This window comes from Telopea speciosissima, chromosome 4, assembly GCF_018873765.1.
Source record: "Telopea speciosissima isolate NSW1024214 ecotype Mountain lineage chromosome 4, Tspe_v1, whole genome shotgun sequence".
NCBI classification, from domain to species: domain Eukaryota; kingdom Viridiplantae; phylum Streptophyta; class Magnoliopsida; order Proteales; family Proteaceae; genus Telopea; species Telopea speciosissima.
In genome coordinates, this window is record NC_057919.1 from 13,405,398 (window position 1) to 13,421,614 (window position 16,217).

Genomic DNA, 16,217 nt, shown 5'->3' on the forward strand with positions numbered 1-16,217 from the left:
TCGGTATCAGTGACTAACAAAACCAGTACATATCACCCGATACGATACCGATACCTCAAACCATGCTGCAAGGACAAAATGCATGGGCTTGTGTTTGTGTTTGGGCTTTATGTCAAAAAAAAAAATGATCACGCAACAAATGATGATTGGTGGCGGCATTGCGACAAATACCATGGGTAGGAAAAACATGAGGATAGGATATTTTAATAAGGATAGATGATGTCATCACTTATCCCATCCTTATTAATAATAGGGAGAAAGAACGGAATTTAGCTCGTCTCCAGGGAGCCCAGCACGCCTAGAGTGCTGTCAGCCGTTGAGCTGTGTCGCACACATCCCTAGGCATGCACCAAGATGTGTGCAGCACAACTCAACCGTTGGATGCCCCCTAACAGCACCCTGGGCGCACGCCTCCCTAGAGACGATCTGATTCGAAAGAACGCGTTGTGGCCTGCCTCTACTCTCAGACATCAGGACGCGCAAAATGATAGGTGCACCTCAAGTGATTTTTGCCTTTTTAAGGGGTGTGCTGTTCATTTCACGCACCCCGTGTTTGGGCACAAGGGCACACCACAATACGGGAGGTGCGAGCGGGTGGCGATTCTTTTCCCTTTGTTAATAGTTGGAAAATCAAGTTTTAACTCAACCATTGAGTTGAAAAAAATAAATAAAAAAATCTTATTAAGAATCATGAAGATTTATCCAAGATTAAAAAAGATTAAAAAATGAATGATTAGACCAGATCTTAGTTAGTCTGAACTTTATATTGGGTCAACAACCTTTCAGTTGATCCATCCATTGTCTACTTGATATCAAATCTCAAAGGGCTACACATAACTTCCTATGAAACCAAACAAGAACCAAAGATTGTCTCCTGCACTCCAAAACAATCCCACATTTATATACTAGTACAGTGCAGCCCAACACTGAACACTATTTTGAAGAAGAGTGCGAAGACTCTCCAGCGAACTGATTGAGGTATTTATCCACGGTGGTGCATGGTACATGAGGATAAAGCTCAGACGCCACCACAGCAATTGAACGATCTATCTCGAAGTTGGTATGGTCTCCCTTCACAAAAACCGAATGTCCAATCGCCAACATCATATTCACCGGAACAGGAGCTTCTGCGTTAGCACCAGAAAACAAAAAAAAAAACAAAAAAACAGAAAATATGGAATCAATATTAGCCACCCACATGCTTGTATCACTCAAATTGTATCATTATCTTGTTTCACAAAACTCGAGAGCAGATGGAATTGTAGGTAAATACTGTGTTAATTCTCCTAGTTCAATTCATCATCTTTGTTTCTCAAAAGCAGAGATAAACTTCACTGTTCACTGACCTTGGATGTTTTTGAGTACTTGCTCCTCTGGAACATAGACCCTTTCAAGGGTCTTGCCAATCTTCTTCTCCCAGAGAGACACGAGGTCATTGAATGAATAAATGTTGGATGATGACCTGATGTAGAGGATCTTGTTCAAAGTTCTTGGGTCTTCCACAGCTTTAATTGTGAAGGTGGCAATGTCCTCCTCCGTGTTGAAAATTGCTGTAGATAAGAAGGAAAAGCAAATTATTTTTTATTTAATAAAAATAAAATTATATCCAAACATTTTACATTCTCCAGCTCTACCCCTCCTAGGAAGTGGAATCATAGCAGAGAATGTAATAACCAACTACAGGATTCATTATGTAAGACCAATTAATGCCATTTCTAAACTGTTCTACAGTATAAACATGAATCTTAATTTATTTGCAGATAAGGTTGTGAGATATAAGAGAATATGTATAGTTTATTCTTGATACCTTTGGGATTTCCATCTCCTAATATGACGACCTTGTCTCTAGGAGGTACAGTGGCTCCGGGCTGTGACAGATTAGAAAGGAATTTGCCAGCACAGAAGTTGGAAGAGACATAGGTGTAGGGTATCCCTTCAGCCTCAACAGCCCGGCGGATTTGAGCCTTGATCCCAAACGCTGTCTTTGCAGGTTCAACAGCATGGTCACGATCCACATCATTCCCGAATTCTGATGGGAAGAACCTCTGAATAATAATAATTCAAAACACAGCACAATAATCATCATCCTGAACTATTGAAGGAATCCCCACTCAACCATAACATAATGAAACATTCCAATAAGCAATGCTGTAAACGTTCATAACATTTCCAATAAATTGACCCTCAACCCATCTTGGTTATAAAATTTCCAATAGGCAATGCTGTAAACATTCATAACATTTCCAATAAATTGATCCTCACCCCATCTGGTTCATAAAAATTCCTGTAAACATTCATAACATTTCCAATAAATTGGGGAGCCTCAACCCATCCGGTTCCTAAAATTTCCCATGAGGAATGCTGCAAACATTCATAACATTTCCAATAAATTTGGCTTCAACACATCTGGTTCATAGAATTTCCAATAAGCAATGTTGTAAACATTCATAACATTTCCAATAAATTGAGCCTCAACCCATCTGGTTCAGTCATTATCTAACAAGAAGTTGGTAAAGAGCAAGAGCAGTAGTTTGGCAGGTGAAATTCTTTGGCCATGGCTCCTCGTGGTTGTTGACTTGGGTTCCCAGCAACGAAAAAAAAACAAACGATGGTGGTCAATTCATGCGAGTGTTTTACAGATTACAGTCCCCGTAAGAATGAGATTATGGGACTTAGGAGTTTAAGGAGTAAGGATCCTAGGATATTAACCAAATACTGGAAAGTCCAACAATAGTTCTGGAAAAATCTTGTTATTGCCTTCTTTCCCCCCTAAAGATAAATCAAGAATGTCTAAAGAAAATCAGCTCATTTTTCCAAAATAATCTTCAGGGTTCGGTGGTGACAGTGACAGATGAGCCACCACCACACGAGATTCTCCAGTAAAGAGGGTCATGGATAGTGGAAAATGTGACAACCATTTTCTGAAAGAGAAATGACTTCGAGTGTTCCTCCTCTATTCTGATCCCCTGTCCATCATAGAGAAACTGCAATGTGTTGCAGAAGTCTTTCTTCACAAGAGTTTGTACAGTCCAACCTCCAACCATTTTGTACTTGAGAAAAAGAAACGAAACACAGATAAATACTTTTACCTTCACGGTTCCAGCTTCCTTGATGGCAGCGATGATCTTCACTTGATCTGCTAACTGCGCGTCACCCACGGTAGAGATGACCACTTCAACCTGCTTGATCGCCTTCACCAAGCTCTCGTGATCGTAAAGATCTCCCTAATCCAAAGAGCCAAAAAAAGAAAATGAAAGAAATCCTCTCTGTAAATCTATGGTCATTCTTCTCCTTGAAACCCTGTACCAAAAATTAATAAACTAACCCTTTTTCTTCCCAGGAAAGAGCGGGAAACATCCATTCTAGTATTATTTAATTAAAGTTTCTTGATTATACTTACGTGGAGTATGGTGACCCCAGCTTTCCTAAAAGCCTCGAAGAGCTGGGCTTTGGCAGGATCAGAAGCGGTGCTCTCCCTGATCAAAGCGAAGGTCGGGTGCGCAGACTTAGCGCTCATTTCCACGATGAACTTCCCGATGTAGCCAGTCCCTCCGATGATCAATATCTTGCAATTCTCAGCCATTGTCTGTTAATCGAAGATATTACCTTCTTCAAGAACCAAAAAAGAAAACTGGTAATGGCGGTCGGAACTCAGAATTTCAGCGACGATTGATCTTTCAGGCGGTTACAGAGAGGACGACGAAGCATTAAGCAAGGCGTAGTACTGGTTTGCGTCTCTCGCTGTTTGCTCTCTACTGTTTTATAGAAGAGGGAAAGAGTAGAGCCGTGGAGGCCCAGATCCCTACACTCGATAGTAAAACAGATCTTACCATGCTTCACATACAAGATAAATATTCCAATCGGATGGTCTATGAAATTATGGATTTTTCCAAAATTTGTTTCCCAGCCATGTCCTTCCGATCATGTCTGGATCCTCGGTTAAGAACGTGGTCGCGATATCAACGGCCTATATTCAAAGCTTAAAATGGGCTGAGATTGAGAACCTTCTAGAGCGTGAAGCTCCCTTGGATGATTGGATCATTGGTAACCATTAACCAACCACGAACAACCACGTACTCTAGAGACAACACTGCAATCGGGTTGAGGCAGTGAAGGTCGTGGCATTAGCTCGTCTCCAGGGAGCCTAGCATGCCCAGGATGCTGCCAGCCGTTGGCCTAGGCGTGTGTCGAGATGTGTGCAGCACAGCTCAACCACTGGATGCCCCCTGGCAACACCACGCTTATTTGTGTCTTTTTGAAGGGTAGAGGACGGATGGGTATCCTGTCACATTAAATGACTCCCTTAACCCTCAAAGGGAGGAAGAGAGAGATAGACACATAAGATGCTAGCATATGGTATATCGCTAGCATACCCAGTCTTTTCATTATTTAGTATTAGATGTATTTTTATTATTTTCAATACATATATACAATACATAAATACCTATATATGTATCTTACGTTTAATTTTTCTTGTGGTTTTGATATCATCAAGTGTTGTTAATATGTTTCATAATTTACTTTTATCATTTTAGGATATTTTTTAAGTTTTCATGCATACAAGTGCATTTCGAGCATTTATGTAATTAATTAATTTTGAATTTTTATGTTATTTGCAAGATTGATTGATTAAATTCTCTATTAAGATATTGCCGTGGTTGTTTATTATATTTGAATATAAGTTCATATTATTTTTCCATCATTAATAATTCTTAGTCAGTTAGTTTTTTTTTTTTCATATTTAATGTTTAGAATGGCATTTATGTAAATATTGTTTGTTTATTGTTTTGGGTTTTAATAGTACCTTAATTAGTTATATATATGTTATTTGATCCATACTAATTCAGTTTTGTAGCACATGCGTAGATGTAAGTTCTCATTCTTTTTTTTTTTTTTTTTCCTATTTAAATTCTCATGTAATCTTATTCTAATTTTTTATGTGGTGCATATGTTTAATTTAGAACATTTATTATTCATAAAAATATTAAATAAATAGGAAGGCCTGTTTAACCGAATAGACTAGAGTGCTTAATACCTTCCTTAGTCTGCAACATGACTCAAACCTAATCTCATGGTCGGGCCGAGTTCTAATAGATAGTTAAGTTTCATTTGTGGGACTTAGACCCTAATCTAGGTAATGACTCTCTAGTCTTTATCTTCCAAAAGGAATAAAAACATTGATCTCATGATAGGTGTTTGCTTATAAAATCTATTCAATTGAACCTATCATGATTATTTGGTCCAATATTGTTCGCATGACCTATGATCGATTCAGACATCAACCATTCCATCTAAATGAGAGTTCGATTCGGACAGGGAGAGCATAAGGGGGAATAAAATGCCCCTATTTATTGAAGCCATCCATGCAATCAGATGACTTAATATCAAAGTTAAATTTTATCTCTTTTTTTACTTGATTTTAATATCACAATTGTTGTGATGTTTTAAGAAGTCACTAGACAAATCAAAGACATTTATTTTCACGGTTTTTTTCCCCCATCTAAATCGTCTATTTGCTTAGAGTTTGGAAGAGTGCACAATAATGACTAGAGTCCTCATACACATACATGGACAAAAAAAATGTATACCAATACATGAGGGGTATTTGGTTGAATTAGATTCTAAAAGTTGACACATTTATAATAGAGACCATGTCCTCTCTATCCAATCGTCAAAATGAACACATCATTTGTCCACATGGTATAATAGATGTCATGTGGAAAAGTAACAGACCATTGTGACAATAAAATATTTCACATTTTATTAAGTCAAGAAAATAAGGAGAAAGTTTAAAGAAACACCCAAGAATCTAGGGTTATTATTACTCCTTTCCAATTTATTGAATGTCCGAATTACCCCTCATTATTCCTTAACATCCATCCTAAAACCGTCTCCAAAAAATAATAGTTGGTTATAGAAACTCCTAAGTAGTTACAATCCCCCCACCCAACTAATTACGAGCCAAGAAAATATTTTCTTGGGTTGGACACTTAATCGGGACAAGTGAAGGCTGGGGTGTAATTGGGGCTTGGATGGGCTATCCATGTCCTGTGCTTGGGTCCACAAAACTATTCCAATTTGCCAACTCTTCATCCGTGGGCCGTATTAGGAATTTAGGACCATGGATCGTAAACTCGATCGAAACCTGTTGAAACCGTCGAGTTGTCTCGGTTTCGACAGGTTCCGAGAAGAGTTGGAGTGGAACTTTTAAAAATCCGGTAATTCGACCTGGTTTCGACCATTTCGGTTAGGTTTCGACCGAAACTAACAGTTTCGTTCGAAACCAGGGCCAATTGATATGCTTTTTCCTTGGTTTTTGCAATACACAGACCAAGCATCTTTACCTTAGACTGCAAAACCATATTACACTTTGTTATCTTTCTTTTTCCCATTCAAACCAACGACAATCTCATCTTCTTCTGTTATTCTGTATTTTTGCTTCTTCTTCTTCAATCCTATGTTTTGGAGCATGGTCACCTCGTGAGGATCGGATACTTACTACCTGCATTAACACTCATGGAGAAGGGAAATTGAGAGATCTCCCTAAAAAAGCAGGTTTAATTTCTTTATTCTTTGGTCTGTTCTGTTTTGTTCTATTGCACCTCTTTAATCGTCATCACTACATATATATATATATATATATATATATATATATATGAAGCTTATTGTCATGGTTTCGTAGGTTTGAAGCGAAATTTACCTTCGTCCCATTCTTGGTCTTCCCCTCATGAGCCTTTCCTTAAAATCAATTGTGATGTAGCGTGGGTCAAAAATTCTGGTAAAGGAGGATTAGGGATCATCATCAGGGATCCTCGAGGGAAACTAATACATGCCTATTCATCGGGTACCACCTGTGATTCTAGTTTTTATGCCGAAGCTCTTGCTATCAGAACTGGTCTTCTTCAAGCTACTAAACTCCGGTTATCTCATATTGTGGTGGAGTCGGATTGCTCTAGCCTGATTCAACAAATCATTTCGAGATGCTTCGACTATGAGATTGATGGTGTGGGCTTTGATATCCTCCAACTTCAAAGCTCATTTGTTTCCTGTTTGTTTTGCTTTATTCCAAGGTCGTCTAATGCTGTTGCAGACTCCTTGGCCTGATTGACCCTGTCGGTTGAGTCACCGATGGATTGGCCAATTTTCTCTTTATGGCTTTTGAATCTATGTGAGAAAGAGGCCAATGCTTGTAATGACTCTGGTTTTCGATGAATTTTATTTCTACAAAAAAAAAAAAAAAAAAGGTGATGCGGGAAGAGTTGCTGGCTGCGATGGTTCATGGTTGAACTACCTGAGACTAGATATCAAGAGAGGCAACATTTCCAAAGAAGAAAAAGTGTTCATCATCAGACTTCATAGGCTACTCGGTAACAGATGACTTAATTAATTACCTTTCTCTTCCTCTCCTTTTTGTTCATTTTTTGGCCCCATTATGAGGAAAGCAAAAAGGGTGGTGTTTTCAAGACAAAGCTGTGACTTCTCTTTCGTTCTCTTTTTTTGGCCCCATTAATAAAACCTAGAAAGTTTCTTGAGGGTGGGGTTCTACATAGATGTGGACATGTGGTGATATAAGCCAACAATAGTGAATTGATCATATTACCCCTACTAATATTATTTTGTGGCTTATGATATCTAGTATCTCTCGCCTTCCATTTCAAGAGTATCATCATATTGTTTTATATACACCATAGTGCACAAGGGTTATTATTTCTTCATTTGTTTTAGGGTTTTACGTTGAAAACAGAAAATTGGTTCTCAATTTGGGTGTCCTTGATCTAATGGTATGTAGAAGAAATTCAGTTGGCATTCTAATATTATGTATGACATCATCTCCTCATTTGTCAAGTTTTTAGTCTAAGGAGACATCAAGTCAACATGATTGTATGTACATATAGGCTTTGTTTGTTATATATTCTTGGAATGCATTCTTTGCTAATTTTGTATTATAAGATTGATACAAAATCAATCTAAAATGCATCGTATCAATGTGTGCGTTAGTAAATTTGGGTCAATAACCATAAATATCATTTTCAGTGATTTTTTGGTGAATATAATTCATGGATTTTGTTTAAAATGTAAAAAATAGATAACCTGTAAAAAATAGAACCTAAAAAATCTTGTTTTGGAGTCCAAACCTTGGTCTCTCAAGAAAAAAATTCCTAGATTTTGACCGATGGTCAAAATCGAGACAGACTTTATTTCTAACTGGTTGAACCATTATCAAAACCCACGTTTTAGAACTTTGTTCAGGACCACTGAAACTGAAAGCAATCGTCTCGTTCTCGGTTGTCAGACTCACTCCTCCCAAAAGTTCTTCGTCTTCTAATATTTTCTTACCAAAGGTGATTACGAAACATCTTCTGGTGCAATTTATAAATGTCGCCGTGGCTCTGCTGTTAGAAGCTCTTTCTCTCTCGCTTCAGTATCTTGGATTCTTTTCTTGGTCGCTCTCTCGAACTCATCAGTCATGGAGGCATCATTGAGGATCTTTAACTCATCCACTCTCAATCGCCACTTCTCTCATTCGTTTCTCTTCAGACATTCTCTGAGATTCCCTCCAAGCACTTCTTCGTCACTATCAAACCTTTCACGCAATACTAATGGACATCTACCTGCAATCACCTTCCTTCCGAACAATATCGACAATATCAGAAATCGCTCTGTATCGTTACGCATTCGATCTTCTTCATCCACCGGCTTTCCGTCTTCGTTCCCTTCTCCTAATTTGAAATCGCTAGGGTTTTTCCTTTCTCTAGCTTCATCTCAGTTTTCTAATACTCGTGCTTCTGATGAATGTTCCGATCGAGTCGTATCTGATCCAACGAAAAACGTTTTCGCTTGGAATCGAGCTCCTGAAGAAGTTACCAGCGCCGATTTTGGCTTTGTCCGAGACCGAGGGCCTGTTTTCACGGTGGTGTTGTTAGGCTGGCTTGGAGCTGAGCAGAAGCATTTGAAGAGATATGTGGAGCTGTATAATTCCAGAGGCATCCATGCGTTGACATTTGTCGTTCCGGTGCGAGAGGTGCTAGGATTTGATTTGGGGAGGAGAGTTGAACAGCGGATCTCGGCGTTGGCGCAGGAGATCATTTCTTGGTTGTCGGAGCGCGTAGAAGATGGAAGGGAGCGGTGCTTGCTTTTCCACACTTTCAGCAATACCGGTTGGCTGGCGTACGTTGACTAAAAACTCTTCTGCAGCTCTGTTTCTTTTCTCACGTTTCCTTCTATACATTACTGGTATTTGAATTCGCGTTTCTTGTTTTGTTAATAATAAAAAGTTTAAAATAAATGTGAATGAATTATATGGTTGGATCCCAAAGCATGAGAACAATGAGAAAAATCTCCGGCTAGACTCGTCATATTTCACACCATGCTGATTTGTTCCACGGGATTGATTAGAAAAGGATATTGCTATTAAAGAAATATTGTGGAGGTACTACTGGGTAGTCTTTTTTTACTACAATATTGTGTTGTTGAATTGATTTTTTTTTCTCCTTTTTGGTTGTGTTCCAGCTATGGTGCCATACTCAAGAAGTTGCAGTGTAGGGGTCACCTAATTGAGAAGATTAAAGGATGCGTGGTTGATTCTGGTGGGGACCCAGAAATAAACCCTCAGGTTTTGGATCTCATCTTCTCTGTTCCCAGACTCTTGAATCCTTTTGTATTAGGCATGTCTTGACAATTTAATATCCGAAAATTATAAGTGATACACGCCATTCTATTTCAAACAATCCGGGAATTCATTTTGTTTGCTTTGTCTTGCTGTTATTTTTGTTTTGGAGTCCCAATAGGTTGGTTGACCATCTTCTTCTATCAAGAGCTTTTACTATACTGTAAAAGTTGTTTAACTTTCTGGAGTTCAAGTAGATTAGTTGAAATTTGTTAGTTGATCAAATTTTTCTTTAAGCACTTTTTTTTGGTTTTTGACATATTTTAGACGCAGAGGACTTTTTCTTGAAGTACCCTTAAGAGGACACCTTTTGGATATTATGAAGTTATGATCAATCTATTATGATACTATTGTCACTTGTTGATTTACTTTAGAAATTCATTACTCTGTATTTGCTTCATTTTGTTGGCTTTCCTATTTTTTAGCCATGAGATATGCACATTTATCTTTCTGATACATACTCATTAATCCATAATAGGTATGGGCAGCAGGATTTTCTGCTGCAATACTGAAGAAGCGCAGCTCTTCAACATCTCCTTCAGTTAATGATATAGGACAAGAATCAGAAAGTGATAAGAGTGTAGCCAAGATGCCAGAAAAGGAGCCCCCATTTCTTGAGATGGCCCTCCTTTCGGTCTTGGTGAAGTTCTTCTCTGTTATTCTGAAGTTGCCAGATGTAAATCGGTAAGTAATCTGTTCAACTTTTTATAAATCTGCTGTACCTTTGGACGTTTGTTGAAGTGGATAATGGATATGTCGCACTCATTCACTGATATGAGTGGGGTGATTGTTTGATGCCATGGTTTTAGCTCAGTCTGCCAGTGTGAAGACACAGGTTTAAAAATGCCTAAGGTTGGGATGGAATCTAGTCCACCCCTCCTGGTAACTTGCAGAAGTGGACTCATACTGGGTTATGGCTCGTTTGTTCTCAGTTGATGAATAAAGATTGTAATAATGCTGACTCATGGGTTAGTGGAATTTCATCCCCCAATTCAGAAAGCAACATGGTAAAAGTGAGAAAGCAAATGGTGTTAATTCATATTTCCCTTTCTAAAAATTTCCCCTCTATTTCGGCCTAGCTGATAATGTAAGTAGCCTGGTTTTCTTATGCTGGGGTCACCTTAACATTTTTAGTTGAATAACTAGTAATTTCATGATATGAACAACACACACCTTCCCATACTTGACATGACTTCTTCTGGTTATTGATTGTTTCCACAGGAGGCTTACTGAGATCATTTCCATCCTCTCGAAGAACCAGCCTCCCTGTCCTCAGCTGTACCTGTACAGTACAGCTGATAAGGTCATTCCATTTCAGCCTGTTGAGTCATTTATCCAGAGCCAGAGGATGCTGGGAAGAAATGTTTGGTCCTATAATTTTTGCTCGTCTCCTCATGTGGACCATTACCGGAACTTCCCTCATATATACTCAGAAGTGCTTCATAAATTCTTGAAAGAGTGTGTTGCCGTGGTGTGCCAGACATGAAATTTTATATCGGAGTTGTGTGAAGCAGTTTGGAGGAACTGCTGGCAGTTCCTTGAATTTGCTAAAACAACATCAACGAGGTCTTGACAGGGCAATTATCTCTAGGGAAAATGTCTAATCTTGAGAACATATGGGAAAGGTAAAGTCTGATTGCCATGCAGCTAATGCCACATTAATTTAATATTCTATGTTGTTTTTTCTAGGAAACTTTTTATGCCTTTATGATTCTTATTTCATGTGTGTGTTTAGTGCTACCTCTCAGATAGCAAACCAAATTTCAAGGGCAAATGCCGTTCCAGGCTACAAACATATGTTTTAAAAATTTTCAATGCAAATTTTCTATTATTTGTGAATAAAATGAGTTGCCCCCTCATCTCCTTGTATGTATCAGGTTCCAGATCTGTAAATGAGATTTATGCCAGTAGGAGCCATTGCTGGGTCTTTATATTAAAGTAATCTTGTGATGTTCAATAGATTCATCACTTATATAACTGGTGACATTCATGGTGAATGTTGAGAAACAACAGTGATTTTTCTTCTTCTAAAATCTTGGGTTTAACAATGATCTGAATCAATGGCTGAAAAAATGATCTTGAGTAGAATTAGCAACGAGGTGGATCAGATCAATCCAGTCTAACTTTCTGGATTGACTGCAATGTCATGGTAAACGTTAAGCTCATTTAGGCTGCGTTTGGTTGCTTCCCTCACAATATGGGAAAGGAAACTCGAAACAAAATGGCAGATGCAATTGTTTGGTTGTTAAGTGGGAGAAAACGCAGGAAAAAGAAATTCAAGAGAATGCTGGTCATACCTGGATTCTCGTCTCCCTCTCACAGGGTGGGAATAACTAACTAAAATTCTTGGATAACCAAACAACAATGGTGAATTTTGTGGTATAGTTTCTCTTAATTTTCTCTGTGCAACCAAACAATTAGTGAAGGAAAATTCTTTTCTTCTTCTTTTCCTTTTCTTTCATCCGAGAAAGCAACCAATATGGCCTTAGTAGTAGCTAAAGAAAAGCTCATTGGCCATAATATTTTGTCTTATATTGCTTGCTCCCCCTTGCCTAACTGTTGGATGGGTTCCGCACCCAGCTGCAAGTCTGCAACTGCTTGAATTGGGAATCCATCAAGATATGTGAAAAATACATCCCTACCCTCCTGCAGTGCACTGTAGTCTGTAGCTAGAGGTATTACAGTGAGCTTCTAAGAGCTCCAATGGGGACTGAAAAGCTTGAATTGGACATTCATACGAGTAAATTTATTTTCATGACTGAGTGGGAAGCATCAATGACCCATTTAGAGAATTTGCCTTGCATTGGAAATTGTATGGATAATATCCATCGCTGACATGCATTGGTTTTGGTAGATTCAGGAAAAATGTTAACTATATATTCACTTATATTGCAGTTTATTTGTGACTGAGATGATCAGATAGCTGAGAAATATCCAATGGTCATGTAGAAGCCTCTTCTTAAATATTGTTCTTGGTTAAAACAGTGGCATGCTTGGCCAGCCACAATATAGAAGACTCAGAGTTGTTGCTGACAAACCAGGAGAGGTTTTTGACTGTCCCACTTTAGGCTTAGAGGTCCTGATAAATTCCCATGCAAAATGAAAGTTGCAGAGGCTATCCCCTGAAGCAGCATTGCAGTCCATAGAGCATTATCACCTTAAAATTACTTGGTTACATCTATGCTGAGTGTTTTATCCCAATTTCCTATCAGACCTGACAGTAGTAGGTGACGACAGGTTTAAACCACCTTGTCCTACAGTGTTTTAATCTGGACCATGTGCATCAATCTCTTATTTGTGTTTCACGGACTCTTCTAGGTAGAAGTATCTATGCCAGCTGCCCCTGATTCTTCATGAATTCTGTTGAGACAATTTTGATTTCCATTCCTGTCTATATTTACTTGCTGCTGCCAAATGTTTTGCATCTAGTGCTCACTGAGTTGTTTCTTTTCCTACAGCAAGTTTCTAGGTGATAAAGATGGTAATACTTTTTCCTTATTTTTTCTTCTTCTGCCAACTCTTTGTTAGACTTTCTGATATGCACCAGATTCCGAATTAAACACCACCTGTATCATAATGAGTTTGATGTCCAAATTTGTAACAATGGCCCCAATTAAATGCCATGGCTTTAATGATCTTATGGTGCCCAAACCATTTTCTATATGTATCATAATGCATTGCACACAGTGATCCTATGTCAACACCCAGTTTTTAGTTAATCAGTTTGCATGAGACAGAGACAAACAATCCACCCTAATTGGTTGTTTTCTTTTAAGTTCTTCCAGTAAGGCTGAATAAGCCCAAGTTTACTCCTAAAGATGAATCTAAGAATAAGACCACCATCATCCTAAAATATACAAATTATACCCCCACTTATTTAGTCTATTTCTAGATTGTTTTCTTGTCATGGTTTGAAACAAACAACAAATAATGGGTGAAATGTTCAGGCCATTCCTAAACATCATTAAAGTTGGTACACCAAATGATATTGAAGATACTTCCCTGGAAGATATGTTGTCCATTAGTACGTAAGTTTTAACCCTATAATCCTGCATAGGGGAGGCTATGGCATTCCTACCTTTGCACATTTTAGGATACCATGACTTGCACAAAATTCTCAAGTAGAGCAACTGCTGGCCGGTTTACAGCTGACAGGAAAATCGTTTGTTTCACTTGCTTGAGATGTAAGATGTTTACTGCCAACAGAGAATGAGATGTAAATATAACTATATAAGAGAGGCATTCTGTGAAACACAACTGAGTCATAAAAGCCTAGATGCAATGCCACCTTTTATGTTGTGTTACTTTGTATGTACATCAGCAGAATAACATTGTGTAGTGGGTTTTATTTAGTAGGAAGTCTGGTGTTAGGTATGGTGTTGTTGGAGACAGTCTCATTTAGATAGACTCTAAATCTGTGCATCTATTTGTACTTCTGTGTTTTATTCAATAAAATTTACTTCATAAAAAGGGGGCAGTTCCCAGAAAATCGTGTCGACCGAATTTTAGCTTTGCTGATGTCTACTTTTACTGCATTTTTATTTGAGTAGGGAGGGAGGGGGTGTATGACAAGCTCATAATGAATGATATGCAGTCCCTTGATGAACAATTGGTTGGAAAGTTCGTCATAATTAGAATGTCCATAAACCTGGAAACAGTTGTAGTAGCATTTATGTATTTTTTTTAATGGAAAAATTAAGTACTCTGACACTGCCCACCATTAAGTCAAATAAACAGTTGTTAGATCTAGGTGAGTTAAACCGTATGCTTGCATGTTAGGCACAAATTATCCATCAGCATAGGACCCCGAAAACAAAATTATCTGTCAGGATGGTATCATTAGGAACATTCAAATATTTCATGGATTATCTTCAGGTTTGCTCATTGACCAAGATTACTTTTTTCTGTTTCCAGGACCCTTTAGCTGGCCACACGATCAAAATTGTGGTAAAGTCACATTTTAGGTAGTCGTTTTCAGTTAACAAAGAGCTGTAGCTATTATTAAGAAAGGGTATCTTTATCCCCATTACCTGAACAAGTTAAGCAGTTGTCTTTATCCCCATTACCAGTAACAGTTAATCTCTCTTGCTCACACAGAATTTGATGTCTTCCTTTTGGCCCAGAAACCAATCTACTTAGTGCTTGCACTAAAACATTATGCACTGTTTTTGTGCCTGAGGCATATCCACAATGCCGCCTCTATGACACCTGAAGAGAAGATGACAGGCTATCTGATGGAAGCTCAATGCACCATACCAAATATCTGATGGACTTTTTAGACTTGTGGTGGTAAAGGCTACACAGTTGGACTGTGGGTTGGGAATTCCTTCACATCTTGTTAATCTCAACACCCAGCGACAAGGGGAGCTTAACAGGTGAAATGTCAATCGAAAAGAAGTGGACCAAGAGAGGCTTAATTTGAGTTTATACTTTCTTTGTTAATGTTTGTAATTATGACCATTATTTGGTAGCCTTTCAGTGGAAAAATTTCTCCCTCAAAAATGAAACTGTCCCCTTGATTCTTGAAAGCCAATGCAGTGCCTTACCATTGGGATATTGGATTTGATGCTGAAAGCAATGTAATTTGTTGAGAAAGAGAAGGAAAACTGCTAAAACCTAGAATGTGGGTGCACTAATGCCCATTCATAGGGTGGTTGGAGACTGGCTTTTGTTACTGCTGATAATGGATCTACTCAGGAGAATTTAGTAATCAGTTCCTAACATGGCATTTGATTAGCTTAAGGCATAATAGAAGGTGATGCAGCAGTTGCAATAGCAATGACAAAGGCCCTGTTTGGATAGTAGTGAAGTAAAATAAACATTTAAGTCATAAAAGTGTTTGGTTGGTAGAGGAGTTGATGTAAAGAGATGCAGAAACATTAAAGAGAAGATAAGAGGTAGAAATAATTCTTCAATGATATTTGGTTGAAAAGTAAATTTCACTAACTATTTAACCTATCTTGTTAAACTTCAGTTCTATTACTTGACCTGGTTTGCTTCTAAGTGATACTCTTGAACTAGATACAACTTGGAAAGGGCAGAAAAGAACCACTCATGAAACTCAAAGGTAGCAAATCCATTCATTATCTAATCAAAATAGTCCGACGTTCAGAACTCTTACAGACCAACCTTGTGTATATACACAAGATCATCATCTCAATATGATGTCATAACATGGCACTTTTAGCTTACTCTTTGCTGTACTTGAGCTAATCTTTGAGATTACATCTTATCTACAGTCTGAATGACTCATGCTATTCATTCAAGTGGGTGAGTATCTGTTTTAGAGGAACGACCGAAGTTGGTAATATTGTAATGTGATGCATATTTGTAGGAAGGAGCTTCTGTCAATATCACAGGAGGTTGATTCAGAAATGCCCAGTTGCTCCTAGTCCACCTGCAGATCCCAGAGACCAGAAAATTAGAAGTAGAAACAAAGGACCAAATTAAAAACTTTTGAGATTGATAAAGTAGTCTTACTCACAAGGCATTATTCCTTGTGATCGTTTCTAGATCTGTTTTAGGGTCCTCATTTGTGAGACTCTCCCTT

The 16,217-nt window shown here is 38.2% G+C and overlaps 2 protein-coding genes and 1 long non-coding RNA gene across 5 annotated transcripts; 1 reads left to right on the forward strand and 2 right to left on the reverse strand.

The window, feature by feature from the left end:
- Positions 1-909: 909 nt before the first annotated feature.
- On the reverse strand, positions 910-3,687 carry LOC122658900 (phenylcoumaran benzylic ether reductase Betv6-like). Its single transcript, XM_043854054.1, has 5 exons — positions 3,401-3,687; positions 3,090-3,224; positions 1,808-2,045; positions 1,347-1,550; positions 910-1,127 (listed from the first exon to the last, which is right to left on the reverse strand). Exons 1-5 carry the CDS (start codon positions 3,581-3,583, stop codon positions 934-936), a joined length of 954 nt encoding a protein of 317 aa, XP_043709989.1. The 5' UTR covers positions 3,584-3,687; the 3' UTR covers positions 910-933.
- Positions 3,688-8,409: 4,722 nt separating this feature from the next.
- On the forward strand, positions 8,410-15,285 carry LOC122658899 (transmembrane protein 53-B). Of its 3 annotated transcripts, none has more exons than XR_006332505.1 (5): positions 8,410-9,168; positions 9,511-9,613; positions 10,146-10,351; positions 10,889-11,292; positions 14,791-15,285. XR_006332505.1 is itself a non-coding variant. In XM_043854053.1 (4 exons), the coding sequence occupies exons 1-4, from the start codon at positions 8,468-8,470 to the stop codon at positions 11,151-11,153; spliced, it is 1,275 nt and encodes a 424-aa protein (XP_043709988.1). In that variant the 5' UTR covers positions 8,410-8,467; the 3' UTR covers positions 11,154-11,499. The 3 variants fall into 3 exon arrangements, 1 of the variants encoding a protein (XP_043709988.1); XR_006332506.1 differs by lacking the exon at positions 14,791-15,285 and adding an exon at positions 12,563-12,984; XM_043854053.1 differs by lacking the exon at positions 14,791-15,285 and having other exon boundaries at positions 10,889-11,499.
- Positions 15,286-15,971: 686 nt separating this feature from the next.
- On the reverse strand, positions 15,972-16,211 carry LOC122658905. The gene is made up of 2 exons (XR_006332507.1): positions 16,152-16,211; positions 15,972-16,064 (listed from the first exon to the last, which is right to left on the reverse strand). It is a non-coding gene; the product is annotated as an uncharacterized LOC122658905 (long non-coding RNA).
- Positions 16,212-16,217: the final 6 nt, after the last annotated feature.